The sequence below is a fragment of the Anser brachyrhynchus genome (genome assembly GCF_964034855.1).
Source record: "Anser brachyrhynchus genome assembly, chromosome: 2".
Classification (NCBI taxonomy): Eukaryota; Metazoa; Chordata; class Aves; order Anseriformes; family Anatidae; genus Anser; species Anser brachyrhynchus.
In genome coordinates, this window is record NC_137695.1 from 149450934 (window position 1) to 149478592 (window position 27659).

The 27659-nt window shown below is 40.3% G+C and overlaps 1 protein-coding gene across 1 annotated transcript; it reads left to right on the plus strand.

Annotated features, from left to right (window-relative positions):
- On the plus strand, positions 1-27659 carry FAM91A1 (family with sequence similarity 91 member A1). Its single transcript, XM_080580776.1, has 24 exons — positions 1-182; positions 2472-2556; positions 3243-3394; positions 4807-4864; positions 6474-6541; positions 7770-7883; positions 8907-8997; positions 11197-11259; positions 12322-12428; positions 13254-13292; positions 13404-13516; positions 14415-14533; positions 14937-15049; positions 15247-15333; positions 16095-16227; positions 16656-16804; positions 17260-17394; positions 19152-19265; positions 20229-20301; positions 21456-21605; positions 22104-22211; positions 22490-22613; positions 23525-23594; positions 24964-27659. The coding sequence occupies exons 1-24, from the start codon at positions 111-113 to the stop codon at positions 25156-25158; spliced, it is 2532 nt and encodes an 843-aa protein (XP_080436902.1). The 5' UTR covers positions 1-110; the 3' UTR covers positions 25159-27659.

Sequence of the window (27659 nt, forward strand, 5' to 3'; positions counted from 1 at the left end):
GCGGGCCGGGCCGGGCCGGGCCGGGCGGGGCGGGGCGGCCCCGGGGCTGCGGCGCCCCCCGGCGGCGGCGGCGGGGCCTGGTGCGGCGGCGGCTGCCGGGCCCCCTCGCCATGAACATCGACGTGGAGTTCCACATCCGCCACAACTACCCCTGGGCGCGGCTGCCGGCCAGCGTCAAGCAGGTACAGCCCGGGGGGGGGGGCTCGGTGCGGAGAGAGGGGGTGTGAGGGGGTTGTGAGAGGTGCGGGGGTGTTGTGAGGGGAGAGAGGGGCTGTGTGTGGGGAGAGGGGCGTGTGGGAGTGGTTTGGGGGCTGTGAGAGGGGAGCGAGGCTTATAGGAGCGGTTTGGGGGCTGTAAGGGGGGAGTGGGGCGTATAGGAGCGGTTTGGGGTCTGTAGGGGGGGAGTGAGGTATATAGGAGTGGTTTGGGGGCTGTGCGGGGCGGGAGGGGTGTATGGGAGTAGTTTTGGGTCTGTAAGGGGGGAATGGGGTGTGTGGGACTGGTTTGGGGTCTGTAAGGGGGGAGTGGGGTGTATAGGAGTGGTTTGGGGTCTGCGTGAGGGGGGAGGGGAGTGTAGGAGTAGTATGGGGTCTGGAGGAGGGAGAGGGGCCTACAGAAGTGATTTGGGGTCTAGTGGGAATTTGGGGTCTAGTGGGAGAGAGGCATGTGGGAGTGGTTTGAGGTCTGTAAGCGGGGAGAGGGGCGTGTGGGAGTGGTTTGGGGTTTGTAAGGGGGAATGGGGTGTATAGGCGTGGTGCGGGGCCTCTTTGGGGGGAGAGGGGCTTATAGGAGAGATTTGGGGCGTGTATGGGGGAAATGGGGTGTATGGGAGTGGTTTGGGGCCTGTAAGGGGGGAAATAGGGTATATGGGAGTGGTTTCATGTCTGTGTGGGGGGAGAAGAGCTTATAGGAGTGGTTTGGGGCCTGTATGGGGGGATTACGGAATATAGGAGTGGTTAGGGGGCTGTGTGGAGGGAGTGGGGCTTACAGGTGTGGTTTGGGGTCTATGAGGGGGGAATGGGGTGTATAGGACTGGTTTGGGGTCAGTATGGGAGGAGAGGGCCATATAGGAGTGGTTAGGGGGCTGTGTAGGGGGAGTGGGGCTCGTAGGAGTGGTTTGGGGTCTGGGGGGGGGAAAGGGGCCTATAGGAGTGGTTTGGGGTCTGCAGAGAGTAGGTCTTGTAGGAGTTTGGGGTCTGGGGGGAGAGCGGGGCTTATAGGCGTGTTTTGGGGTCTGTAAGGGAGGAATGTGGTGTACATATAGGAATGGTCTGGGGTCTGGGTGGCAGTAGAGGGGCATGTAGGAGTGGTCTGGGGTCTGTGTGGGGTGAGAGGAGGCCGTGGGGGTGCGGGGGTGCTCTCAGCCCAGCCCCAGGCGGGTGCTCCAGCAGGGAGCAGCGCGCCCTGAGCCAGGGCTCTGTCCCCAGCGCCCGGCGCTGCTGCGCCCCGTCGGCAGGGAAGCGTCGTGGGAGCCACTCGGGGAAAAGGAAACCTCGGGAAGGTTTGGTTTGCGGCGGGGAGGCAGCGTGTCAGGGGAAAGGGAGGTGCTCGGCTCAGCCCCAGGGCCCAGCGCTGTTGGAAGGCTGGGAAACGATTCCTGCCGGCTTTTGTGCTCGGAGAAAGCGCCTGGATCTCTCTTTGGGTGTCCGGTCGTGGGCCCCAGCTGTGACACCGAGCGTGTTTCTTTTCTAGTACCTGGCTCTGCAGCACTTCTTTGTCCCGTACACGCAGCAAAACACCTTTCTGTCTAAGGATCTCTTTTGGATAGGAGCTTCAGCTGAGGGAACCGGGAGAAGAAAACCTCCCCGCTTTTTACCAGACGCAGAGTAGAGGAATAACGTGGGGAGTTTCGCAGGGCAGCTGCGGAAATAAGGCATTTAAAGCATCAAGCAAAGTTTGCTTTTTATCTTGCTTCGTGATAGTCGAGTACTGTGCTGTGCTTACGCCTTCATCTTGTGACCGAAGATCACTCGGTTGCCTCCTCCTGTGAAGTTACCAGTGAAGTTTTTTATTTTTTATTTTTTTTTTACTTCTAAGCTTATATTAGGTGCAACAGCTGTAACTCCACGTCACTGACAAGTAAAGATTCCTGTTGCACTAATTTGGGGCGCTTCTTCAAGGCTGCAAGGTGCTGACTGCTTGGTAAAATGCTCAGTGCTTCCTGTAATCAAAAACGAGTTTTTTAACCTTCGATTTGAAGATGAGGGGCTCCCTTTTTGACCAGAGTGGTTCTAGGAACAGAAAAACAACAAAAGATTGCCGTTTTAATTCCACGTCCTGTGTGGAGGGACCCATTTAACCAAAAATACTCTTGACCTTGTGCCAGGACTGAAGTTGCTATCACTGTAATGAACTGGGGACTTGCTGAATGATGACAAGTGCCTGCATTTGGTTGTGTATGAGACGCTCTGCGGTGGTTTCACTAAGACAGGTTTTGTGCGTGCCAGCTGACAGGTCTTCTCCTTTTCAAGGGTCTCGGAAACTCTCAGAGGGAGTATGAAAGGCAGGTCGTGCTCTACAGCATCCGCAATCAGCTGCGGTACCGGAATAACTTAGGTGAGTAAAGAAACAAAACAACTTCCAGCTGCTACCCGATTCTGCCTCATGGAAGGCTCTTTGCTGAGAAGCTGCAAGAGCTCGCCCCGTTTCAAGGTCCCTCCCTGAAAATAAATCCTTCTAAATGATAAAACGTCAAGAAAAAGCGTTACTTTTGGGTCTACCTGGCTGCTTCTCCAGCAAAGCGCTTCGTAAGGTTACCGAGTTGGCGGGTGCAGCTGGATTCCTACTGCAGCTGTGAGCAAGTTCCTGTTGTGCCCTTTCCCAAGAAGTTAAGAGCTGTTACAGTGGCCTTGGCTAATAAAATAAAGCCTGGCTCTTAGGAGCTATTGGTTATGATTTGTTTGCACACTTCCAATGTATTCTGTATTGACCGCATCAAGTCCTCTTTCTGTCGTAGATAAAGGTTTCACTAATTAATGGTAATTTCCAGAGCCTGTGTGAGTTGTCTCTCAGCGGGCCACTTCGTGGTAACCTGTGAAATAAATCTGTTCTGTTCTGAAGTGGTCCTTAAAGGCTCTGAGAGCGCTCGTCGTGTGTGTCGAATGGGTGCCGAATGCCCTGCACCACTCCTTTGTTCGGTTTTTACTTTTGTCAATCCACATTTTGCTATTTCTGATCCTTCTGCTGTGACGTTTTACTTTTTTTTAATAAACCTCATGACTTTTTCTCCCCTTTTCCTGTAGTTAAGCATGTCAAGAAGGACGAGCGGAAATACTACGAGGATCTGCTGAAATACAGTCGGGATCACCTGATGTTGTACCCTTACCACTTGTCCGACATCATGGTTAAGGGGCTGAGGGTAACACCGTTTTCCTATTACACCGGCATCATGGAGGTGAGCATGAAACCGGGGTGAGAAAATGTTGTGTTCTGTCCTAGAGGCAGCAGAGCTGGCCCCGTAGTGCATGCAGGGGCTTGTTTGCTTTGGGTAGGATCTGCTAACAAGCTGCAGGTAAGGAAAGTTTCCGGGCAACTCCTTGTACCTGCAGTTTTTTCCCTTGTGCCCCTGGAAACCTTTCAAGGACTGGACTTTGTCACAGGACACTGAGCGGGCCAGTCTTTCTTTCGATGTTTGGTATTTGTGACTCTTCATTTGCACAAAAAACCAAAAGCAAACTCTTTGATTAATAGAACAAAGGGAATTCTGTTTAAAAAAACAACACAGGTTTGAGTTGTTTTCTTTTCAAAAATGATAGTTGACCATATTAGAGATTTCTTCTCTGAGAATTAAGATGGCTCTGTTTTCTGTCACACACTGGCAATCTTCTTTTATTCTCTTTGGATGTCGGAAGCGACTGTTTATCTTCTGCTCAGCGATTGTACGCTTTATAGCTGTTTAGTTCCTAGCTTATTCTGCATTATTGGTTAGCAATTTCCTGTGCTGTTTTTTGTTGTGAGGACAGATACAGGATTTCACCCTTATTGCTCTGTAGATCAGCGTTTTTAGCTTTTTAAAGCTTACATCAAACGAAAGTATATTTTTTTGTGTATTTAACTTATTCTGTGATGAGTAGTCAAGCAGTTGGCAAGTCTGGGAAGTTAACTGGCTGGTGTGGGTTAACCACAGCAGGCAGCTAACCCCTCACAGGTGCTTGCTGCTTTCTCAGTGGGATGACGGAGAGAAATGTGAGGATATGAGTGAGAAAACTTGTGGGTTGAGATTAAAGACAGCTTGCTAGGTAAAGCAAAAGCTGCTCCTGCAAACAAAGCAAAACAAAGAATTCATTCATTGCCTCGCAGTGGCAGGCAGATGTCCAGCCACTTCCAGGAAAGCGGGGCTCAGCGAAATTAATGGTTACTTGGGAAGACGCATGCCATAACTCCGTACATCCCCCCCTTCCTCCTCCTTTCCCCCAGCTTTTGTTGAACGTGCCATCGTGTGTTACAAACATCCCTTTGGTCGTTTGGGGCCAGCTGTCCTGGCTGTGTCCCTCCAGCTCCTGGGGCACCCCCAGCCCCTCGCTGGCAGGGCGCTGTGAGAAACATAAAGGACCTTGAGGCTGTGTAAGCACAGTGTTCAGTAATAACTAAAACATTTGTGTATTATCAACATTGTTTTGGTCACCAATCCAAAACCTTTTCTACTACGAAGAAAATTAACTCCATCCCAGCCAGAACCGATACAATGACTTCAATAGATTTCTATTTTAATTTCGATTTTTTTTTTGCAAGACAGAGTGATTCTTGGACCTGCTTCTCTGAAGCAGTGACTTTCTTGTTGGAACTAAGTTTTCTTTTCTTTTTAAGGATATAATGAACAGTGAGAAAAGCTATGATTCGCTACCCAACTTCACTGCAGCTGACTGTAAGTATTCTCTCGCTGCATTGCTGCTTTCAAGGAGCTGGAGTTGATTTGCAGGGCGTCTGTTTGCTTGGAAACAAGGGTGTGAGTGAAGGTGTAGAAGCATTTAAATAGTGGTGTCAAGGAGCATGTGCTCTGCATGCGGAGTTCTGTCCGTATGGTTAGCACAAGAATTGGGCTAATTTGGGTACAAATAGACATGGTACAAAATCTTGTGCAGCGTCTGTCCTTGTCTGTGGTGCATTGCTGTTTGTTGGGACTTCTGGGTGGAAAGGCTCCCTGGCTGTTGTTGTGCGTCAGCAAGCAGAGCTGATGCTTTCCTAGTAGGTTTTTTGGTGTGTGTTGGGTAGAAAGCTTTGGGGAGTCCCCGAAAGGCTGTTGGCACTCCTGTGAATTAACATCAGCGTACAAAGAGGAACGCGTACCAAAATGTTACTCTGTGATACCTTTGGATGTCCCAGCTGTTTTTGTCTTGCTTTCTGCTGTGGGCACCAGAAGGGCTGATTAGGGAAGTGAAAATGCAACCTCGCGTGTTGAATTTGAAGGAGAACAGAGCGATAGCCTGCTGACAAGTCTTACAGAGGAAAATGCAGACTGCTGACACAGGGAGGGTGTTACTGAAACCTGCCACTGAGAAGTTATTTATAGCTATGTGCTTCATTTCTCACCTTCCCTTTGCATTTATATGGTTCTCTTCAAGCAAAACGTACAGTCACGTGAGGAGTAGTCTGCAGCTTTGGAGAGCAGTTTTTATTTTTATTAAACAACACAAAACCTTGAGTTAACTGTACTAATTTGCCTCTATTTAATGTTCACGCTGGGGAAACAGATAAGAAACTTTTTGCTCAGCATGACGTAGGTTCTTGGAAATCTAATGCTGCTCAGGAGTCTGCAGACAAGAAAGGCTTCTTTGTTTTTTTTCGTACCGATCCTATTATTTTAACAGCAGCTGTGAGTCAATGACGGAAGTAAATTGCGTATCTTCATTATCATTTTTAATAAAACTAGTGTCAAACCAGAAAGCTGGACGTAAAACTGAGACAGAACATGGGTCAAAGCTCAAAACTGCTTGAGCAGTTTTCTTGTATCTTTTCGCAGATTGTTAGTGATTGAAGGCTAGGGGTTATAGAATTAAATCCTGATTCACTTGAACTCAAATAGTTGTTAGTCATCTTCCTTAAAGGCTTATATGGCCTTTTGTGCTCTAATTCTTAGCTTACAGAGTTCTAATCCACTGCGTGGTGTGGTTTTAGTCTGGGGAAAGAAAGCTATCAACCAAAATTGGGTACAACTTTAGTCCTCTTGATCTGAAGCATAGTTATTAACTGTTGATGTAAGAGCCAAAGAGAAAGGGGTTAGATTATTCCATGCTACCCTGTGACTTGAGAGAAATGGGATCTTTTTCTTTAAACCTTTGTAGAGTAAGTAAACAGGGATAGGTTGTGGTTTTTAGATGCACGTGATTCTCAGTCAAATTCAGTTAGAACTGACTTGAGGTTTTCTGTTATTTTGGGAAGAAAGAATAAGTGAAGTAGGCCTGATTCTTTGAAGAATGTTTTATGTATCTTCATCTTAAACCCTTAAGAGAAATAAAAACTTAATTATTTTTCAGGTCTAAGACTTCTTGGTATAGGAAGAAACCAGTATATAGATCTAATGAACCAATGTAGATCTTCAAAGGTGAGGTTGTCTTTGATTTTTCCCTTCCTTCCCTCCCCCACTTCCCCTCACCCGTAGCATATTCTTTGATAGGGAATGGAAACATTTCATGGGCCTTGTTAATTTTAATAATGTCTAACCAAACACAACATACTGTATTGCTAATTATTTTCCGCTTTGTGATATTAATAAAGAACTTTTAAATTAAAATACACTAAAGACAAGGATATGCGGCATTACTTCTTTTAACATATTTTCAGAGATGTATTTATTCCGTGGCACCAGGTAGCTAATATTTCCTGGCCACTATAAATATGGAATGGTGGTGTTGGTTTTGGAAGAATTATCCCGTGTTTCTATGGGTGCAGCTGAGAGCAGAACTCATTCTGGGACTGTTCTCCAACTAGGAGTGCATTTTTGTGGTACGCGTGTTGCTCCCTAAGGCAGCAGCAGTGCGCCTGAACAAGCAGCCCTGCATGTGAACTGTGGAAAACATTGCGATGGCTGTTGATAGCCGTATAGGTCTTTCAGTTTGCAACAGACTTTTCTTTCTCCAGGAAACTCATAAATGGTTGGACCAGGTGATCTTGGAGGTCTTTTCTAACCTTTATGATTCTACAAAATACTCTCCCAATAGCTTCATGGTACTCCTTCAGCCAAAGCGTGTTTACCAAAATACGAAGTTGACAAAGTGAACCAAAAAGTAATGGCTATGCAGTGGAAGAGAATGGAAAGGGAGCTGTCAGTAAACAGTACCCTTTAGGTTTTCTTTCTTGGATTGGAATTCACTGTACTTTTATGGCATCATGCTGATTGAGAATGCGGTGTACTCGGTCTTTTAAAGTAAATAAACTATGTTCTTAAAATCGTTTTTAATGCTGTTGAACTTCTTAAAATATACCACTTGTATACTGCTGTTCTTGGACTCAATCCTGATGTGTTTGAATAGTGTTTTTAATTAATGGCACATAGAATACAGTTTTATGTGAAGATTTGACAATATCACATGGAAATATTTTTTTCCTTCTCATTCTCATATGATGTGAGGGCGGAGGGAAGCACATTTGTTTCTGAACAAGCGTGTGCTTTTACTAAATGACAAGATTAAAAGTATTTGTGTGTGTCCAGTCTGTGGATATAATGTACTTAAAAATGGATGCTTATAAAATTAGGTTTTATAAAGGTAAACAGTTGTCTGCACGTGTGAAGTGCTACTTATTTCTATCTCAAATGGACTGTACCACTGCAGAAATTTTTCAGAAGGAAAACAGCCCGTGATCTGTTACCTGTGAAACCCGTGGAAATAGCCATAGAGGCTTGGTGGGTTGTGCAGTCTGGCTACATCACTGAGGATGACATCAAGGTACGTGAGTACAGCTTGCATCTCCTAATTTTAGCTGAATACCCCGAAAATGGGCTTCCTTTTGAGTATTCTACACAAAGACTGTTGCAGGTTGGAGGTTTGTAACAACTCTTTTCCGGATATAGAGACTGGAACTAGAAGTGGCTGTTCTCTTCAGCATATTCTGCCCTCTCCCTCCTTTGTACTTTCTGTGTTGTGTGCAGTGCCGAGGTTGCTTTGGGTCAGCCTAACTGTGGCAACCGAAGCATGTGCTGCTGTGCTTTATAGGGAACATGCAGCTAAATAGCTTCTCTTAAATTTCATTTCAACTCTGACATATTGTTTTTTACTAAATCTTCACCTTCAGTGTAACTAGAATGTTGGCGGACTTTGATATGTATCTTCGTCATTTCTGCTCACCTTATGTCTCCGTATTTTCTTCATTATTTGCACATGAAAAACATGTGAGCTGGCTTACTGCTTCTTCCTTGTTCTACTTTCATTCTCACAATTTCTCTACGGTCAGCTCGTCACTTGATCTAATTAATTGATTTAATTCTTTCTCCGGAATTTTTTGTTTGTTTAGATTGGAGTGTATTTACAGCAGTGATGAAATCTTTTTTTGCTATCATTGGGAATATCTCAGGCGGCAGTTGCTTGTATTCTGACATACCATCAATCCAGAATAGTTAATGTGAAGCAAGTTGCTTTGATATTGTGTTTGACCTCTTTCTAAAATGGTTCCAGTTGCATGGTTGAAGACTCAATTCAGAAGCTTTAAAGAGCAAACCTCTGTGGACTTCATTTGTCCCCTGTGCAATTAATCATTGTTACCTGTGCATCTTGTGCAGGGACAAGAGTGAAAATTTTAAGACTTGAACAGGAAATGCAGTGAATGCAAGCATTTTGCTGAAGAGCATGGTTACATTCTGTGTTCTAATTTCTTATGACTGATCTGAACATGAGATACTTGTGGTTTTTGAGCGGTATTTAAGTTGCATAGACTTATTTCTCCAACAGACTAACAAGATTTCATTCACCTAGATTTGCACTACATCGGAGAAGTCTGCTATCGATAAGATAATTGATTCAGGTCCTCAGCTTGCTGGCTCATTAGACTTCCATGTAGTTCACAGTAAGTGTTTGACTGACATTCTTCTTTATTTAATCTTGTCCAGAATCAGTAAATTCTGAGAGTAGTGTTTGAAAACTAGGAATAAAAGGGTTGTAGACAGTGTAGCATAAGAGTATGGGGAGGAAAATACTCAAGAGCTTGTACAGACTACGTTCTAGACCTTGTAAACTATTTAAGGGTGAGCCTTTAGCAGCTGTTGATGTGCTATTTCAAATGATTTAACAAATTCCTTCATTACAAAGTGACAGTAGAGATCAAGGGAGGGGAAGGGCGAGGTGGTAAGATGAGGATAAGAGAAAATAAAAATGGCAGAGTCGATGCTCCCAGGTGCTAACACTTCTGTTTGCTTTTCAAAGAAGAGGTTTTGAAATTTCATACTGTTTGAACACCATCAAAAATGGAGCTCAAATCTAAAAGCCTGTCTCTCCCTGTTTCAGTGTGAGAAGCATCAGCTGTAGACAAATCACATTAGTCAAGGGAGTACAAATTCATTGACAAACTCTTCCTTGAGAAGTTGGTTTGTAAATGTTTGGTTTACTACAGGCAATTGGAACTGTGTTAGAAATTAAGGCCAAATTCCATTGCCTGTTACAGAAGCAGAACAAAACAGAAATTTAAAAACAAACAAACAAAAGGTAAGGTGGGTGTAATACAAGCTCTGTAGTGGATCCAATACAGTGTAGGGCTTAAGAAGACTTGAATTCAAAAAACACTTAATGATTTTTCTATATATGTGGCCTGGTGTTGTTTGCGGAAAGGGCTTAAAGCTTGGAGGGAAATAGGTTTAGAAGGATCCAATGTACCTTTCTACCTAATTCAGGGGTAGAAAAAGAATGTTGTATAGCCAATTAATGTAGCGAACTGTTAGTAGGGTAGAATTTTATGGGGAAAGAGGGTAGGTTTTTGTCTAAATCAATACGTTTTGGGTACAGTAATTAATGTATCAGGTACGAGCACTGAATTTGAAGGAGAGACAGTGAAAAGCATCCTTAGTGTGTTGATGGATTGTGATGTCATCCTGAACTGTTCATGCTGGTTTACTGATGTGCGCTGGTTTGCAGAGCTGAGTACGTCGCTGAACAGCTGTTGTAGCAGCATGAGTTCAAGTTGGTCGTAGGTGTACGGCATGCATCTTGTTTAAGCTCTCGCTGGAGTAATTTTGCTATATGTAGTGTGTGTATGTACATAGGTACGTAACAGAATCAATCCAGTCAGGACAAGAGGGAAAATAAGTATATACATATATGTGGGTATGTAGATTTGTATATATGCTCATATATACACAGATTCTCTCTCTCTCATTATTACATTTCTTCCCTGCCTTATCAAATATAATGTAGATGGAGTGATCTTGGGTCACATCAAATAAACCCCTGACAATAAACTGTGCTTATTTTATACGTGTAATTTAGCTTTATGCTTTGCAGTTAGAGCACAGCTGTTACAGACCGTAGAAGACTCTAAGATAACCATGCTGAAATGTTTTGCCCTTTCTTAGAAACTTTTCCCTGTCTCATCTACTGTGCAGAACTCAATTCAAACGCTTAGTGCTCAAATCATGGCCACGTTTGGGAAGTGTTATTTGATACCCACCATGTTGTATGCCATGCTTCCCTGTGTCTCCTGTGCTTTCGGTGATCCCTTGTGCTGACGTGTCCTGGAATTTATTTCCGTAGTTGTATAAAAAAGACTTTCTGTGAAGATTTGTGGGAAGGACATGCGAGGACCATCAGAGCTCATGTGACTTAGTTTGTGTCCGTGCTACAAAGCACACAAGCTCTACCCAGAGTTAGAGCAGGACCGAAATGTAGCCAGCAGCCTCAGGTGACAAAACTAATTCAGAATAACACTGATTGATAGTACAGTGATGGTGGTGAAAACAAAGTTAACTTTCAGGGAGAGAAGTGATTGTTTTTTACCAAATCTAGCTGCTTCAATTTCTGGTCATTCTACTGTACTCAGGCATCCTGAAAATAGTTACAGAGCTCCAAGTGCACTGCGTCATAAAGAGCTCTGTTTTAGGGTAACACCTGCTGAATATTACATGCATTGATCCACACATTGCAAAGTAAAATTGTACTGTGCAGGTTCATAGAAAAAATTACTTTAAATTCTGAATTGACTGGTGGGGAAGTCTACTTGTATCATCAGTACTCTGGAAAATGCTTTTTCTATAACAATGTGCTTTTGTTTGTACAGGCTTGTATAACAAAGGATTTATTTACCTCGATGTACCAATATCTGACGATAGCTGTATAGCAGGTAAGTCAATGTTTTTATGCTATAATACCTGTGTTTTCTTGGATCTATTTCAGTTATCTTCTAGTTGTCTGTCTTGGAAACTGCTTGTCTGTATGCGTGAGTTTGCTTAAAGCATTTGAACCATGAGAACTTTTCCCAACAAAGTATTTTTCAGCCATATTAAAACATTTTCTTACTGTACACGGGACTAAATTCAACTTGAATTTTTATGCTTTAATATAAATATCTAGGTAAGCTGAGATTCTTTCAAAGATTCATGACATGACTTAATAAGTACCCTCCTGTATGTCTGTAATGAAAAGGAAGAATAATGTAAAGAAATACAGCTGCCTTGCCAAAGGATGTGACTTTTTGATTCCTGTGTGGCTTTTTTAACAGATGCAGCTTTTTTTTTTTCTAGATATTGGTTCCATCCTTCATGGTCTTGTCACCTTAATTATAGTAAAGTGCTGTGTCTGGGGACTAGGTAGGAGCTGAAACCAGTGCACTGTATGGCTGCCCTTTGAACAGCTCATTGTTCTGTGCTAGGTCTCAGGGGTTTCTGAGCTGAGTGTAATATGCAAAGAGGCATTACTTGGAACCTAGCTATGCAGAACTATGTGTCATTGCTCTAATACAGAGCAGTTAAGTGAAAGTGTCCTCTAATTGCAGAATTACTGCTTAGATATTAGCTTTGGGATTCTCAGCCTAGGGTGGAAGTGTTTTTTTTTTTTTTTTTTTTGTTCTTGTTGGTCCCCTTCACCCCCTGCCTTCACATTAGAAAAACATTTTATTGGCTGGCTGACTGGGAATTATCTGTAGTGGATGGACAGGACTCTGCAAGACGATGCAGGGCAGAGTGGCTTTAGATTTTAAAAGAAAACACTGACAACCATTGCTTTTCTTAAGGAGTAGGAGAATTTTTAATACCATGTAAACTACCTTTAGGCTTTTATCCTTTCAGACTCCAGGGAAAAATAGATACCATGAAAACTAAATCTGTGTAAATTTATCTGCCTGTTTTTATGCAGTTTCAGTTTAAAAAAGATTACCAAATTGTAATCTTGCAAATAACTTTTGCAGTGCCGCCCCTTGAAGGTTTTGTGATGAACAGAGTGCAAGGTGATTACTTTGAAACCCTCCTGTACAAGATATTTGTTTCGATAGACGAACACACTAATGTGGCAGAGGTAAGTAAAACTTGCCTTGTGTGAGGGAGATAGGAAAACTTGAAAGGGCCTAAAGCACACTGGTGAGATACTTAAGATTGAGATACAGATAGTTATCAAGTGATTTTATTTGTAAGTATTGTCAGACTTCTAGGATTTGAGATCCAACTGGATTCTTTAATATTGAAAGTAACTTGGTAGTGCTGCAGGCTAAAGGTGCACCTTCAATTCAGTGAAGCAACTGTGTCAGCTGGAGTGAATTTATACAGGGGTGACTTGTTGTAGCTTGTTCTGTACAAGATAGAATTGGAGAAATCTGTTTTCTCTCTGTCCTAAATGGATTGATTCTGTTTTTACTAGTGTGAATTTAAAAAAAAAAATAAAAATTTCTCCAGTAGTGAAAATATGTAAGGTATTGGCTTAAAGTAGGAATGTAGCTTTTGCATAAGTACTTAAATTTTAATGAAATACCTTTTTCATAATGTCTGATTCTCAAAACTTTGTGAATAAGTACCTGAAAAATATCCGTTAAATACATCCAGGATTTATTTTCTTCTTTGTATGTCTGCTGATATACGCAATTAGCCTAGAAATTACACGGTAGAAGAAAACCTAAGATTTCTTTTGCATGCTTTGAAGTGGAGCAATCATGAGACTTCATATGACACTCCCCCCAATTTTTTCTATTTTGTCTAGGTCAAGGCAAAATTGCTTCTACCATTACAGGCTGTATTTAAACAAATATAAGGAAACAAAGCCAATAAAAAGATGCCAAAGCCCACAAGTGGCAAATAACTCTGCATTTTTAATTCTGTATTGTTGATTCTTCTTTTTTTTTCTTTTTAGCTTGCAAATGTCCTAGAGATTGATTTATCTTTAGTAAAGGTATGTGTGTCATACATGTTATTTGATGTGAAAATGTCATGTCCTGAAAGTTGCCTTCATAGAAGGGTTTCATATTGCAGTTCCTTATTATGTGCTTGTGTGGTTTTTCAGAATGCTGTGTCCATGTACTGTCGGTTAGGCTTTGCTCATAAAAAAGGCCAAGTGATAAACCTGGATAATCTTCATCCATCATGGAAGAATGTTCCTTCGGTAAACAGACTGAAGTAAGTGTCTCCATTCTTTCACAAAGCTTATTTTCTCTTTGAAGAGAAAGCTATCGCCTAAATCTGACTGTAGAGCTATCAGTTGCTCTCTTTGACTTCTATAATAGTTGATTTCACTTGGCTTTCTAATATGTATAATGACAAAAATACTTGATTTTCTTTAAAATCTGAGGATAAAGGGTGATAATTTACCCTGTAAGTTCAATTTATTACTTCTGTTGTCGTTACTCAGAGCAGGCTTTTTGACTTCTAAGTGCCTAGTTGCTTGCTTTTGAAGCAGACAAGCGTGTGCTTGTTTTGAAGTGCTGGGCTCAGAAATAACAGCTATTACTGTGCTAGTACAGAGACAATGTCTCTTGGTACTGCTGTGAGTGAATGTGCACGTACATAAAGCTTGCTTGCTGTGAATAGTTCTTTCACTGACATTCTTTATGCATATCTATATCAAATACTGCAAAAGTGATGTTAATATGAAGCAAAGGGCTCTCTGAATTGAGGTGCCAAGTTAAATTATTTAAGAGTTGTCAGGCACTTTGTTTAGTTCAATTTCTCTTAAGCCACTGAAGCTCAGATGTAGTGTTTTTTTTCTTTAATGCTAACTCAGAATGTGAGAACAAAGAAAACTAGATTTCTCCGTTGGATTTTTCTTGAAAGAAGGTGGTTTGATTTTTTCAGATCCGTTGTTCAAAACCTGGTATTTTCAAACCACCAAATAAACTTTTCTGCTGAAGCTAAAGCAGGACTCTGAGGGACATCATGCTGGACTGGTTTAGGGCTTAGAGGTATTGAAAGGCATGTGTTGGGCGTGCCTGTGCATGGGATACTAGCACTGGAAGGCGGAGATACTTCTCTGGTGCTACGGTGACCTATAGATGTGGATTTTAATTCGCATTAATAGGAGTACTTTGGATCCTCAAAAGATGCTGCTTTCATGGGACAGTGGGGAAAACAGAAGTCCTATACAGGAAGCTGGGTCATCAGCCACAGATACAGATACCAACAGTCAAGATGATCCAGGTTAGCACTCAGTGAATTTAATACATTAGGAGCAGTTATATTTCATATTTGTAGTGCCACAGGCTGTAAAGGGCTCTAGAAACAAATGAAATGCAGATTGCTTTTTTTCATATGAAATATACGGGGGGGAGGGGGTGTCTATGTCTTGTTTTGTAGTTCTTCAGCCTCATTTTCAGGGAGAAAACTCTATTTGGCTAATCTGTATATGGATATCAATTGATACCAAGATACTGACATGTGAACATACTCATTCAGGTGCTACTTTAATAAAGATAAGGGAATTCTGTAGTGCTTAGTATGCCATTAACTAAGGGGTTTTGATTTTTTTAAGTAGTTTTATGACTTGTTGATGTTATATTTAAACAAAACAAATGTGATAATCTATTTTCTTGTTCTTTATTAGCTGAAACAGCCAGTGTGAGCAGCCTGAATCTGTCTAGTGGACATACAAAGCGTATTGCCTTCCTGTTTGATTCTACTCTCACTGCCTTTCTAATGATGGGAAATCTTTCACCAGTATGTCAAAATTGTTCACTGTATTACGCTAAGAATGAGTATGTAAAGTTTTAAAATAGTTCAACTTCATTATAATGCAGCTTTAATTACTTTTAAAAACTGTTACATTGTTTGTGGCTAAGAAACATTTGCTTAAAAATTTTTGCTTGCATGTTTCCTTTTCAAATAATTAAAACAATTTTGTTTTGTTGTTCCAGAACTTGAAAAGTCATGCAGTTACTATGTTTGAAGTTGGGAAACTGTCAGACGAGTCTCTTGACAGCTTCTTAGTAGAGCTGGAAAAGGTAATCTGTTACGTGTGTGGCCAAATGCTTTTTCAGCACTTGTGTAAAGGGCCAAAAAAACCTTGTATTTTCTATAAGACTGCTTTAAGAGTCTCATCTAGCAATACAGTGCTGCGAACACAAATCTCATCGTGCTGAACCTAAGTGTTTCAGTTAAAATGCTGCTGATTTGCAGCATTCAAACCTTTTGCGACTTTCATGTGTACAGAAATGTGGTGTCTGGTGAGCAAAGTGAGTTTGAGAGCAGTATTTGCCCAAGTCTATCTGTACGTACACCTGCATTAGGGCTTGCTTGTTAAATAGAAATCACTTGCTGTTTAGTAGGGTGCTTCATATACTTCTGAAAATCTACATATAATTTTTGTAGGAAAACTTAACCATTATATGCTGGTATGTTTAACCTACGTACCCTTTAAAGATAAGTCTACAATTGTCTTTCCGGAATTATGTAGCAAGACTGTGCTATTATTTGCTGTATTCCTTTACACCGATCAGGATGACTGGACACGTAAATCCCTGCTTAAAGACTGAGGCATAGTTCACATTTATAGGTGTGTGTATGTTTTGACAGTTCAACTAGTGTGGCCAAGATTCAATTTCATTTAACAGTTGCTGTGAATCACCTTTGCATATAGCCTGCAGGGTTGTTATTTAGTTAGAAAGCTTTAAAATGCTAGTTTGTTAATCTTTTCCTGTTGTGTGATTGATGCTCATGGAAATAACATGCCATTTATATGTATTTATTTTTGCTTCTTGTTTAGGTTCAAAGCACAGGTGAAGGGGAAGCACAGCGGTACTTTGATCATGCACTTACACTGAGAAACACAATACTTTTTCTGCGGCATAATAAAGACCTAGGGGCACAAGCTGTGCAGCCCGACCAACCAAATAACGGTACTGAGAATACTTGTAAGGAAATCCTTCTAACTTTAACTTCCACGGACTCATCTTTCAGATTAAGCTTCTGTGTTACAAAGCAATTGGTGTTCCCTATTCAATTAAATATTTTGAAGCCAAAACATCATTACTTCATCCTTCATGCCTGTGGTGCTGAGTAACTTTCTTCAGTATTTCTGCATGTTCTTCTTTTCTGGGATCAGTTGGTGAGGAGCAAGTTGTAGCTCTGTGCCAGGGAATTCTGTATGACCAGAACTGCTGAAATTATTGGGATTAACTTGAATAAATGTGTGTATAATTTAAAATTTAGTTGTGGAGAATACTGTATGCATGGTTTGGCAGGGTGGAATGGAAAATCTTAGATCATGCTTTGTTTTATGTTCTATCTCAAATGATAATTTAAGAATCTTGCATTCTCAACTCAGGGTTTCCCTTGGACCTCTTACGATGTGAGAGTTTGCTCGGTTTGGATCCAGCTACCTGCAGCAGAGTTCTCAATAAAAATTACACTCTGCTGGTTTCCATGGCACCACTCACCAATGAAATTCGACCTATTAGCAGCTGTACACCCCAGGTAAAAAAAAAAATAAAAAAATAAAAAATACTGTGGGGGGAAAAAAACATTACCTAGTAACATAAATGTCTCTAACTTTGTTTTAGATGTCTGTCATGTATCCCTTCAGAAGAGACATAATTATTGCCACGTAAAATAGTATTTCAATTTGTCTAAAAATGCTTAGTGAGTAAAATGTGAATGTTTACTACATTCAGTTTAATTTATTAACAATTTACCTGTTTGAGTGGGGTTAATGACAGATACACTGTTCTTGAACTCATTCATAGAAAATACCTTAGTATCAAGAGAGTGAGTACCTAGAATATCATCTCTCCTTATGAAATTAACGCATTTGTGCTCCTTCCTGTGCTGCAAAACTAGCTTTATTTTTATTGAGAACTGCTGATTGTTATATCTGTACATACAAGAATTAGAATAATAGGCTCTAATTGTTTTGAATAATCTCTCTTCAGCATATTGGACCTGCAATACCAGAAGTCAGTTCAGTTTGGTTCAAGCTGTACATTTACCACATAACTGGACAAGGGCCACCCTCTCTTTTGCTCTCTAAAGGAACGCGTCTTCGAAAACTTCCAGATATTTTTCAGGTAGCGTATACATGGATTTATTTCCTCTTCTTTTTCCAAATGTTTCAGAGGTGTGCAGTATGCTAAAGCATTCAGGGATAGCAGTTGAAGTCAGAGAAATAGTAATTTTTCCTACGGTTTAAGTGACATAATATTTTAATAAACATTACAGTAGGTTGGGCAAAAGGTTTACTTGGCTCAGTAGCCAGTCTCTAGCAGTGGCTGTAGCTATATGGCTTCGTAGTATTTCCTCCTAAAACCTTTCCAGCCTTCCCGTGTTCTGGTCTAGAACTTCCTGAACTGTATGTGATTTTGTGTATATAGAGGCTATGGCTGGAGGTCTTACCTCGGCAGTGAGCAGTTGCTCTCCCTGTACTTCCCAGCCTTGAATCCATCTAACCTTTGAGTACACACAAAGTGCTTTGGGAAGGATTTCCATAAGACAGTGCAGGTTTGTCCAGTTCATGGACAAAGAAGTCCTGTCTAGTTCGTTCACAAAGAAGTCCTGCTAGGTATCTTGTAGCTCGGCAAACCTAGGTGGGAGTGGTCACGGCAGCTTCTAAACTTGCCAGAACCAAAAAATCATATCTCTTGACTTTAACTTGACATGTAGCAGACACTGAATAGTGTTTGTCTCTCACTGATAACAGAGTTCATGAAGTATAAACTAATCAAAAGTCTTGTTCAAATTTATAATTGGAGTCTCTACAGTTTGCATCTCTTCGTTCTGAGCAGACACTTGAGCTAAATAGATCACAGTAACATGAAGACACTCAGAGAGGGATGTGTCTTCTAAGGTATATCTATGTCAGCAGTCATCTCTGGCTCTAGGATTTGTAGATGCATTTTTCATTCTTCCAACATCTTCCATATATCTCTTCCCTTCCCCGTCATGTCCTTTTTGATCTCAAAAGTTTTGTGGGTTGCTTCTATTTCTAAGACTAGTTTTAAAACAGCACAAGATTAAGTGAATCAAGTCTTCTGGAGAAGGCATTTTGTAAGGCTCTTGGCAAAGAGTTTTACTCAAACATTAGTCAGTCAGTAGCTTGAACTAGTGGTACATGTTATGGATTGCATATTTTCATTGATGAAAAGCAGTCAGTGTGGTAGCCTTGGAAAATTTCTATAGTAACCTGTATTTTCGGTAAGCTGATGGGTCTGGTTTTCCTGTACTGCGTGATTTCACACCATGCATTATCACAAGCTTGTTAGAGCCTTCTTTACCTCTGTATACAGATGGGGATACTTCTCTCCTGCTACTGTTTTTCAGTGTCATTTTCTTAAGGAACTGTTGAGACATTTCTAAAACTCCTACAGATAAGCAGACATGCCGCACTTCAATCTTGAAAACTAAGAAGTAAAAATTGTTTCACAGTCAGCGTTCTTGCCTCTCTGTCCCTTCTCTTTGGATATGTATTTTGGGGTGGATATATCGTTGTTCTCTTTTGACTGTGTTAGTTTATCTTGTTTTTATTTTGCTTTTAAATTATATGGGATTATTTTCATCTCCTATCTGTTATGAGTCTGCTGCAAGGGCCATGTAGGGACTGGTGACAGATACCTCCTGCTCCAACCAGCATCTTAACTTTAAGGTTGGCAAACTTCTGTCTTTACTGGAAATAGGAACATGAGTGATACTTGGAACAAAGTATAACGCTATGGAGTTGTAATTACCTGCAGTAACTTCAGAATTGTAACAATATGTTATTAGCCTAACTAGTATTTCAGTGTGTGCTTGGATAGTCTTTTACTGCTGTAAGTTTTCTTCTGTCTTCCAGGGTTATGATCGCTTACTAATAACATCTTGGGGTCACGACCCAGGAGTGGTTCCTACTTCGAATGTGCTCACAATGCTGAATGATGCTCTAACGCATTCAGCTGTTCTAATTCAGGTACAGAGTACTCTCTATAAGTGATGAAAACCTATGTAATTTTGAGCAAAGCTGTTGCATGGTAGAGGAGATTAAGAATGTAGGAGAGCTATGCTTTTGCCAGGAGCTGAAAAATGTTTAACTTCTGTAGCCATCGCTGCTATGATTTAGAGATGGTGAATACACAAGTTTTGAACTGAATGCATATTTCATGTGCATTATTGCTTTATGGGCAGACATAACAGCGTTTTGATGAAATGTAGATTTGTGGGCGTGTTGGGGATGCAGGGGTCTGGAATGCAACTGAAGAGGTCCACAAGCATTTTGGACTGTAGCTACTTTATATGAGGTGGCTGGAAATATGAGCTATTTTTCAAGAAATGCGCTTTTTTCGGAGTGCTTAGTATTCAATTCTTATGGTAAACTACAGTTCAGGTAATTAATGACTGCTTTTATGGAAAGCCAAGCATGCTGTTTGTCACAAACAGCAGAAACAGAGTGGGTTTGTCTATTTGGGTAAGTAGAGTAGCTTCCGTTAGTATTTCCTCAGTTTAGCTGAATTCTTGGAATTAATCATTTAAATAGATGTTTAATATTTGCAGCAAACATAAAATTGCACATTGTTGAAGGCAGCCTTGACTGCTCAAAAAAGTTCCCTATATAAGGGGTGGAAATTCCTTTGTTTTCATTCAGAAATGCCCAATGATTATGAAATTTGTTTATAAATAGTAATTTTAGAGAAATATTGCTCCTCTTCAATGTTTAACTTCAAAGTGTAACTTCACTGTGTTTATTCATATGCATTTTAGAGGGGAGGGTCAGGTATCTTATTCAGTCTATTTTAGCTAAGCAAGAGTTTTAATACATAAATATTTCTGTTTGTTTCATCAGCATGACTGGTACCCTTTAAAAGGGAGCACGAGTAGGGCTAAGCTAAGTTGATGGTATATTTTTCTGTGTCTGATGTGAATTATTGATGTTCAGGGGCATGGCATGCATGGAATGGGAGAAACCATGCATATACCTTTTCCATTTGATGAAGCTGAGCAGCAAGGAGGTAATTTTCTTTAATGTAATCTCTACACCACCATATTTATTTTTCCTGCATGTTACCTTGTTCAGCAAAGTTGTGATAATAATTTTAATACCAATTACCTTGTAATTACGGGTCAAATCAGATGAAAAATTGAAACAATGTTTAAATCGTTGACAAATCTGTTCCAAGCTTAGGGATATGTCTCCATTCTATGTTGTGTCCTAAATAGAATGTGTTTTCTGGTCTGTCTTTTCTTCCAGTACAGACATAAAGAAGTAACTTCCACAAACACCTCTCAATTTTTATTTGTGTGTATTTATTAACTGTATAAATAAATTTTCTGTGTATTCTTCTCAAAGGCTTGCTTCTATTCAGCATTTATTAACTATGAGAGGTGGGACCAAAAGCAAACAAAGTTATCTTGTTTAGTAGTACTAGGAACTATTATGGAGGATTTCTCTCCCTAGGAGGAGCTTTGCTAGCAAATTCTCCTTCAAAGTCTGGCTAGCTCAACTGATTTTAAAAACATAGGAATTAACTTTCTGACATACTCCTTGGCGAGTAGGACACGAACACTGGATAGCTGAGGTCATAGCCTTTCCAGCTGAGAGGTCTCCTCACAGTGAAATTCCAGAAATAAAATCTAAAATTATTTAGGCTGCTATTCAGAAGAATCTGGGCCAACTAGAAATAAAGTTAATTTCCTACTTTCATTTTTATTACGTTTAAAATGCATTACTTTTATATACGCCCTCTCTGGCCTGTCTGTTTTCTGACATGGTGGTAGGTAAAAATTCTCAAAGGCAGAATCGCTGTGTTCTAGCATGAACAAGTCAGTGTTGAAACTCATCGTTACCCTTTAGTACTCTACTGTAGTTCTTCAGAATTTCAGATCTGTGGAATATGTCTTGTGTCAAATTTGCTGTAAAAGGCTGTGGCACTGAAAGAGCTGGACGTTGGTTGTTCCTAGCTGAACCTGGTCCACTGTGTGTCAGACAGACATTGTCTAATGTATTGCCCCATATCCACCAATTTTATTACTTATTTGGAGCGTTACAGGAGACAACAAAAAATCCAGTTAAAGAACTTAGCCTGGCCTAGAGAACTGTAGAACTGTATGGCTTTGGAGGAGGATTTTGGTAAATTAAACTGAGATATGTACCGTTTTCTGCTAGACTTCTCCCGTGTGAACATGGGCATTCATACAGCTTTGAAGATACTGAGAAACAAAGTAGACTTGCAGCATTTTTGTGGCTATGTCACTATGTTGAATCCTACAAGTCGGCATGCGAACAGAAAGCTGAGCGATGCTTCTGATGGAAGAGGTTAGTTAACGGTGTTTTTTTTTTTTTCCCCTTGATTTTAATACAATCACTTCAGCAAAGTTGAACAAAGGATTAAAATTTTTTATTTGGAACTCTACAAAATATCATCTAACACAGAGAGGAACCCACCTCAAGTGTAAAGCTTCTGGCAGTAGACAGGCTTCCTAATTGTTCTTTGAGCCTAGCTCAGACACTGCAGATACAGACTGAAAATCACTGCACTACGATAGCCAGCAGAAGGAAGAAAATCATTTAAAAACATTAAAAGGTAAATTGTCATTTTTATGTGCCAGAACTTGGTCTTTCATAGGTGTGTTGAGGATCCCTAAGTAGCTCTTCAGTCCTAAAATCAGTAAGACCCTATATTTCTCCATATCCCTTCCTCCAGCTTATTAGCTCTATGTCCTTTGGGCACAACCTGTGTCAAGTTCCTTACATCAGTTGATAATTAAACATATATTCATCTAAATGTTTATGTAAGAATTATTTTATCTCTAGGAGACGCTGAACTAGCATCAGGATCTGATGTAAACGGGAGTACAGAGTCGTTTGAGATGGTGATAGAAGAAACCTCAATGGATTCTGCAGTCAAGCAAAGCATTGAAGGTAAAAGCATAACAAGTGTCTTTACTAAACATTTTCAGTCTGGTAAGATGCCTTGTTTTTAAGGTTCTGAACACTTTGTTGTTAGTTATTGTCTAGGATGATAAGTGCAACACTAAGTGTTCTTTCTAAAATTCAGATTCCCTTGAATCTTTGAGCAGTTCATTAAACTAATTGCCTTGGAAAGTATGAACTGTCCAGTAAACTCCTGATCTGAGAGAACTGGTTCTGGGATCAGTATTCTTGCTTGGTCTTTCCCTAAAATTTGGTTGTCTCTTTAGTACCCACAACAGAACTGGAATGGGTTCCCCTGGAATTATGCTTTGGCATTCCTCTCTTCAGCTCTGAGTTGAATCAGAAAGTCTGCAGAAAAATTGCCACTCACGGATTATGTAGGAAAGAAAGGTAAGCTGTGTTTTACCAGCTACAGGTTTAACAGTTGTGTGTGTTATGTCCAGAGCTTCTGCAAAAAACAATACCTACAACTCGATGACTATAGGAGCAGAACTGAGCTGATCGTCAGAGTACCTTATTCAAGTGTGTAAGGTGGTGGCATTGCTTTTTGGCTCGAAGATACCAGCTGTAATGTACAGTCTTAGTAGTCCCTAGGTGTAGTAAAATTAGCCTTTCTTTTTTTAAAAAAACTTGTGCAAGGTGGAAAATTAATTCTTTGTAGCAAACTTTCTGAACAACAACAAAAACAAGTAGTAAATTTAGGTGTGCCTTCCAGGTCATTTCCCCTTCCTAGCCTAGCACAGGTTTTTTTCCTTCTTTCTGCACCCACTGATCCCCTTCAAAAAAAAAAAAAGCTTACTAGTAATGCTTTGATGTAGAATGTGTTTAGCTTTGGTGTAAAGTTTCTTTGATCTTGGCATTTTATTTCCTAAGCTTAGTGCTGGCTTATGATCAAGCTAACTTCTGCTTTTGACGATAGCTTTTCTTTATGAAAGATTACTCTTTCAACGATGTGCACTTTTTTTCCCCTTGGTTCTGGAGACTAAATAAAAGGCAGCTTGAAAACATGGCTTAGGGATTTTATTGTAGCAGTCAACTTGCTTTTAATAGTCTGTCACTAATCTGCTTCTTAAGTCACGTCACCACGCCTTGTCAGTGATAACATTACCATCAAGCTTTCTGTGCGAAAGCTTTTTATTTTGTCACATGATATCAGGTACTGCCAAAGTTATTTCTGAGCAAGTTACCATCGTACTTCTTTACTAGAATAAATCTAGGCCCTTTGGAAGTTTGGGAATTTATGGTGTGCATTTTGATTTTTCTGTATTTGAACATAGATTCTTCTCTTTCACTTTTGACAGCCTTCAAAAACTCTTACATTCCAGCAGAAAGCTGTCTCTGCAGGTCCTTAATTTTGTTCATTCATTCCAGGTAAGGATGAATAGTCAAGATGTAAGTTGTTCTGTATGCTGTCATCGTTTTTTGCCCTCTTTGCCATTCTTTGTTGTACGAAAACATACATCGTTGTGTTTTTTGGTTTTTGTTCCTTTTCCTCCTCTAACCAGTAATTGTATTAAGTGCTGTGAACCTCAAATTCTTCTAGCCTTATTTAAATTTTTGTCTCTTAATTTCTGGGTTTCCATACAACTTTTTTTTTGGAGGGGGGGAGTGGGGACAGGGTAGTTACTTATAATACAGCCTACTCTGGTGGCTGCTTGGTTGCTTCTTAGGTACGTCAGGGAGATCTCTGCAAACCATCAATGTGCTGAGCTTTGAAATGTTATCTGCATTTCAAGTCAACTGCGTTCACTTAGGAAAAACAAAATACATTAACCAGTATCTTACACCGGTATACTCTAGCACTTGTCCTAAGATCTTCTAGCATCTGGTGGTGAATGAGTATAAGTATGTAAAACTACATATATTGGGAGAATCTTTAAGAGCAAGGATAGAGAACGGGGGTCTTGCACCGCAAGCAAGGAGAAATGCCAGCTACGCAGCCTCCTATCGTTCTGTGTGGAAATGTGTGCTAGCAAGGTGTGTCAACATGTAACGTGGGATCTGCTTAGCTGCCTACGCTTTGTGATACTAAAATTCAATCTTCCCAATAAGGTACGGATCTTGCAGGTTACTTAACCAAGGTAGTGTTACGGATGGTGGGACCTAGAAACTGTTTCCCCGTGAGAACATTGGAGGTTCCCAAAAGGTTTGAAACCTTAACACCATCCATGAGTCTCAAGAGATTTCTTCTTAATCTCTTGGCTGATATACTTTTCTTGATGATGATCTATATAGGGAAGGGGGAAAAAAGTGCTGAAGTGATTTTTAAGCTGAGAAAACCAAAATTCTGGGAAATAAAGCTACTCAGAATATGATCAAGTCAGTGCCTCTGTGTGTGTGTATACACACATACACGCACACCTCCAAGCACAATATGAGATAGTGGCAGTGTTTAACGTGCTCAGACTGACACAGTAGCTATCCTCTGGATTTTATAACTTTACATTCAATTTGCTAGGTCTTCCCTTTATTTTTAAATCTCAGGCCTCCTTGAAGGCTTCATGGAACCTAAATATGTGCACACAGATGCAGCTGAGGCTGTGCTTCTTTCCTACTGCCCTTTGTTTGTTCTGGTTTTGCTTTCATAGTGATTTGGATTAAGCATATTTCAGAAACACTAACTCTATTTGCAGATTGGAATAGCCTGTTATATTCTAGCTGTTAAATCCTTAATTATTTATCTTGTTTTTAAGATGCCTTTATTTATTTATTTATTTATTTATTTATTTATTGCTTTTAGGAAGGTATTTCAACACTGGATCAGCTCCATGATGCTGGTTCTTCAAGTTCACTCTTGCAGCCTTCTCCTGCAGATACGGGTGTTCCGCTTCCTGCCAAGAATCTCATGTTCAAGGAGGGTGTGTTATCCGAATGGAACGGACGGTCCCCTTCCTCAGTTTTTATTTCAACCACACCTAAAGAACAGGTCAAATAGGGATTCTCACGCATTGATCACTGAATGCCTTTCTTCTCTTATGGTTAATTTATAGTGCCAACGACTAAGAAGTGTACTGTTGCTGCAGCATAACCCGTGTAAAAGTAGTGTTACAAAAATGTATCGTGTTGCAGTATTGGGGAAATGCTTAAACCGTCTAGAACTTGTTACTCATTACTGCGTATATTGCTGCAACAGAGAGCTTTTTAGCTGTCAGCACTATTTTTATCTTGAGACAATCTTTCTTTTATAACTAAACACGCCCTTTGTAGGCTTTCTGATGATTGTTAAATTTCTATGCTGTCACCACAAAATTGCAATAGTAGTTTTCTATGTTCATTACTCAGACATAAATTCTGTTTAGTTTTGTACTGTATTACTGAAAATCTTTCTGTATAAAGGTAAGACATTTGGCTCTTCCTCTGAAAGCTCAGTGATACCAACTGTTCAAAAAAAAAGTATCATGGTGATATGGGGCATTAAGAATTGTTGAATTACGTTGTTTAGCCTAATACCAGGCCGTGACGAATCAGCACAATAGGAAGAGGTTTGATGTTTATCAAGGCAGACTTGAAGCCCTGCTGATGATTAAGGCCACTTTGAAGACGAATGGTGCACTTTCATCTCTGGCAGAGTTCAGTGAAGATGTGGAATTAGGGAGAGCTGAAGTGGTTGGCTCTGTTTGTAGGGTTCTTGTTGACAATGGACTGGTCTTGCTCTGTGTACGAAACCAGGAGTTTCTGAGATTTTGGGCACACTGGGAGTTTGTCCCTCATTGTTATTTGAAACTGCTGATGAGCACTATGGGAAAACTCCTGATGTCATAAGTTGACTTCAAGGTAGATAACTAGATCTGTGCTATTGATTAATGTTTGAAAGAACAGAGCTCTTTATTTTTCATGACTGTCATTAGCAAAGGAAAACAACAGCAGAGGATGTGTAGGCAGAGACTTCTCTGAATCTGTTTTACTTGAACCATTAGCTGTTGATTTTGACAAACATTACAGTGAGTTTTTTCATCCAAAATCATGTTCTGACTATTTCTAGGGGATGATTTTATGTAGCATGATTTCACGTTGTTTATACTAGGCATTAACAACTTCTTGCCACCTTTAAAAAAAAAAAACAAACACAAACAACAGGCCTGTCCCATATAGCACATGAGGAGAACAAGAGATTTGAAATACTAAGACTTTTAACCCAGGCGTCTAAGTACTCTGCCAACAACTCTCTTCTGGAACTACCTTGATTTAAATAGTCATAATTAAAAACGAGACTTAACCATCCGGCCATTACTAGCCTACGTTATGTTACGGACCAAGAATCTGCGGCAAAGACGATGCTGAAAAAAAGTGAGGAGAAAAATAACAACATTTGGGTTTGTATTCTGTTCTGTATGGCTGCGTGAAAAAACACAACAGAAGTTCAAAAAGGGAAACTGTACCATGGTAGGTTAATGCAGCGACTTCAGCTGCGACTGTGAAAATCCCATTCTTCTTTTCTCCTTTGCTTTATATACATTCCTAAAGTGTAAGTGTGGGACTTGTGCTCTAAGAAACTGGAAGTCTGTAGTACTTCAGTTTGCTCAGTGCTGCTCTTTTTTTACATCTATTTTGTTTTTGTATTTTACCAACAGCAACTGAATTTAGTATTCTGTGTAAATTAGGGAGCTAGAATATCTATATAAAATTCTTTATTTACACTACAGTGACTTGTACTGGAAGTACATACTCTCCATAGCGTTTTTTTACGTTGCCTTACTTCCTTCAAAGGAAAGTAAAGAGGAAATGGATGTCAGTCTGCTAGAAACCAAGTTTACTGTGAGAATTGTTGTGTGGAGATTAATCCAATAACTAGCACTGTAGAGGAACTAATCAGTAGAGGATGGCTTACACTTTCAGTACTATAGACAATACTTTCAGCGCTACAGTGAGCTGCAGTAGATGAGCTAGTTTGGCGTATTGTTTTGAATCTTGCCATGCACACTGTCTGTACAAGCACGGGACTGATGATAGTGCAAGTTAAATCTGTTGTACGGAAGTTTGAGAATGGATTTCAGTTTTTGTTCTTGCTGCATCTCTTTCAGTGTTACTGAGTGAAGGATGACCTCTGTTACTAGGTTGTCTAAAGCTTCTAAATAAAAGTTGTCTGCTTTTCAGAGTTATTGAATACCCACAAATCTTACCGTTAATGGTGAGGATTCCGGATACGTTGCAGTTCTTAGAAATCAAGCTTCTCTAATTTTGTTGCTTCAACACTGAATTAGGAGCTTAAGTGTTCAAGTCTGCATATCTGAAGTTTACCGAATAGATTGCAACCAAAGAAGTCCGTAAAATACCTGAAACTCGGCTACAGCTCCAGTGCTTGGGATGGTCCAGAGGCTTTACTCAAAAGTATGTGACTTTTGTTTTAATTGTGGTGTAAAAAATAAGATCTCCAAGATCCTCATACCAAAAGAATCTATTTTATATTGTATTGCAAATAAAGACAAATGAAATGAA

Excerpts from the sequence above, each read along its gene's own strand:
- FAM91A1 (XM_080580776.1), top strand. The coding sequence starts at position 111 with ATGAACATCGACGTGGAGTTCCACATCCGCCACAACTACCCCTGGGCG. Across the intron at positions 16,228-16,655 it reads GCCCGACCAACCAAATAACG|GGTTTCCCTTGGACCTCTTA; the intron begins GTACTGAGAATA and ends TTCTCAACTCAG. Across the intron at positions 22,614-23,524 it reads GGATTATGTAGGAAAGAAAG|CCTTCAAAAACTCTTACATT; the intron begins GTAAGCTGTGTT and ends CACTTTTGACAG.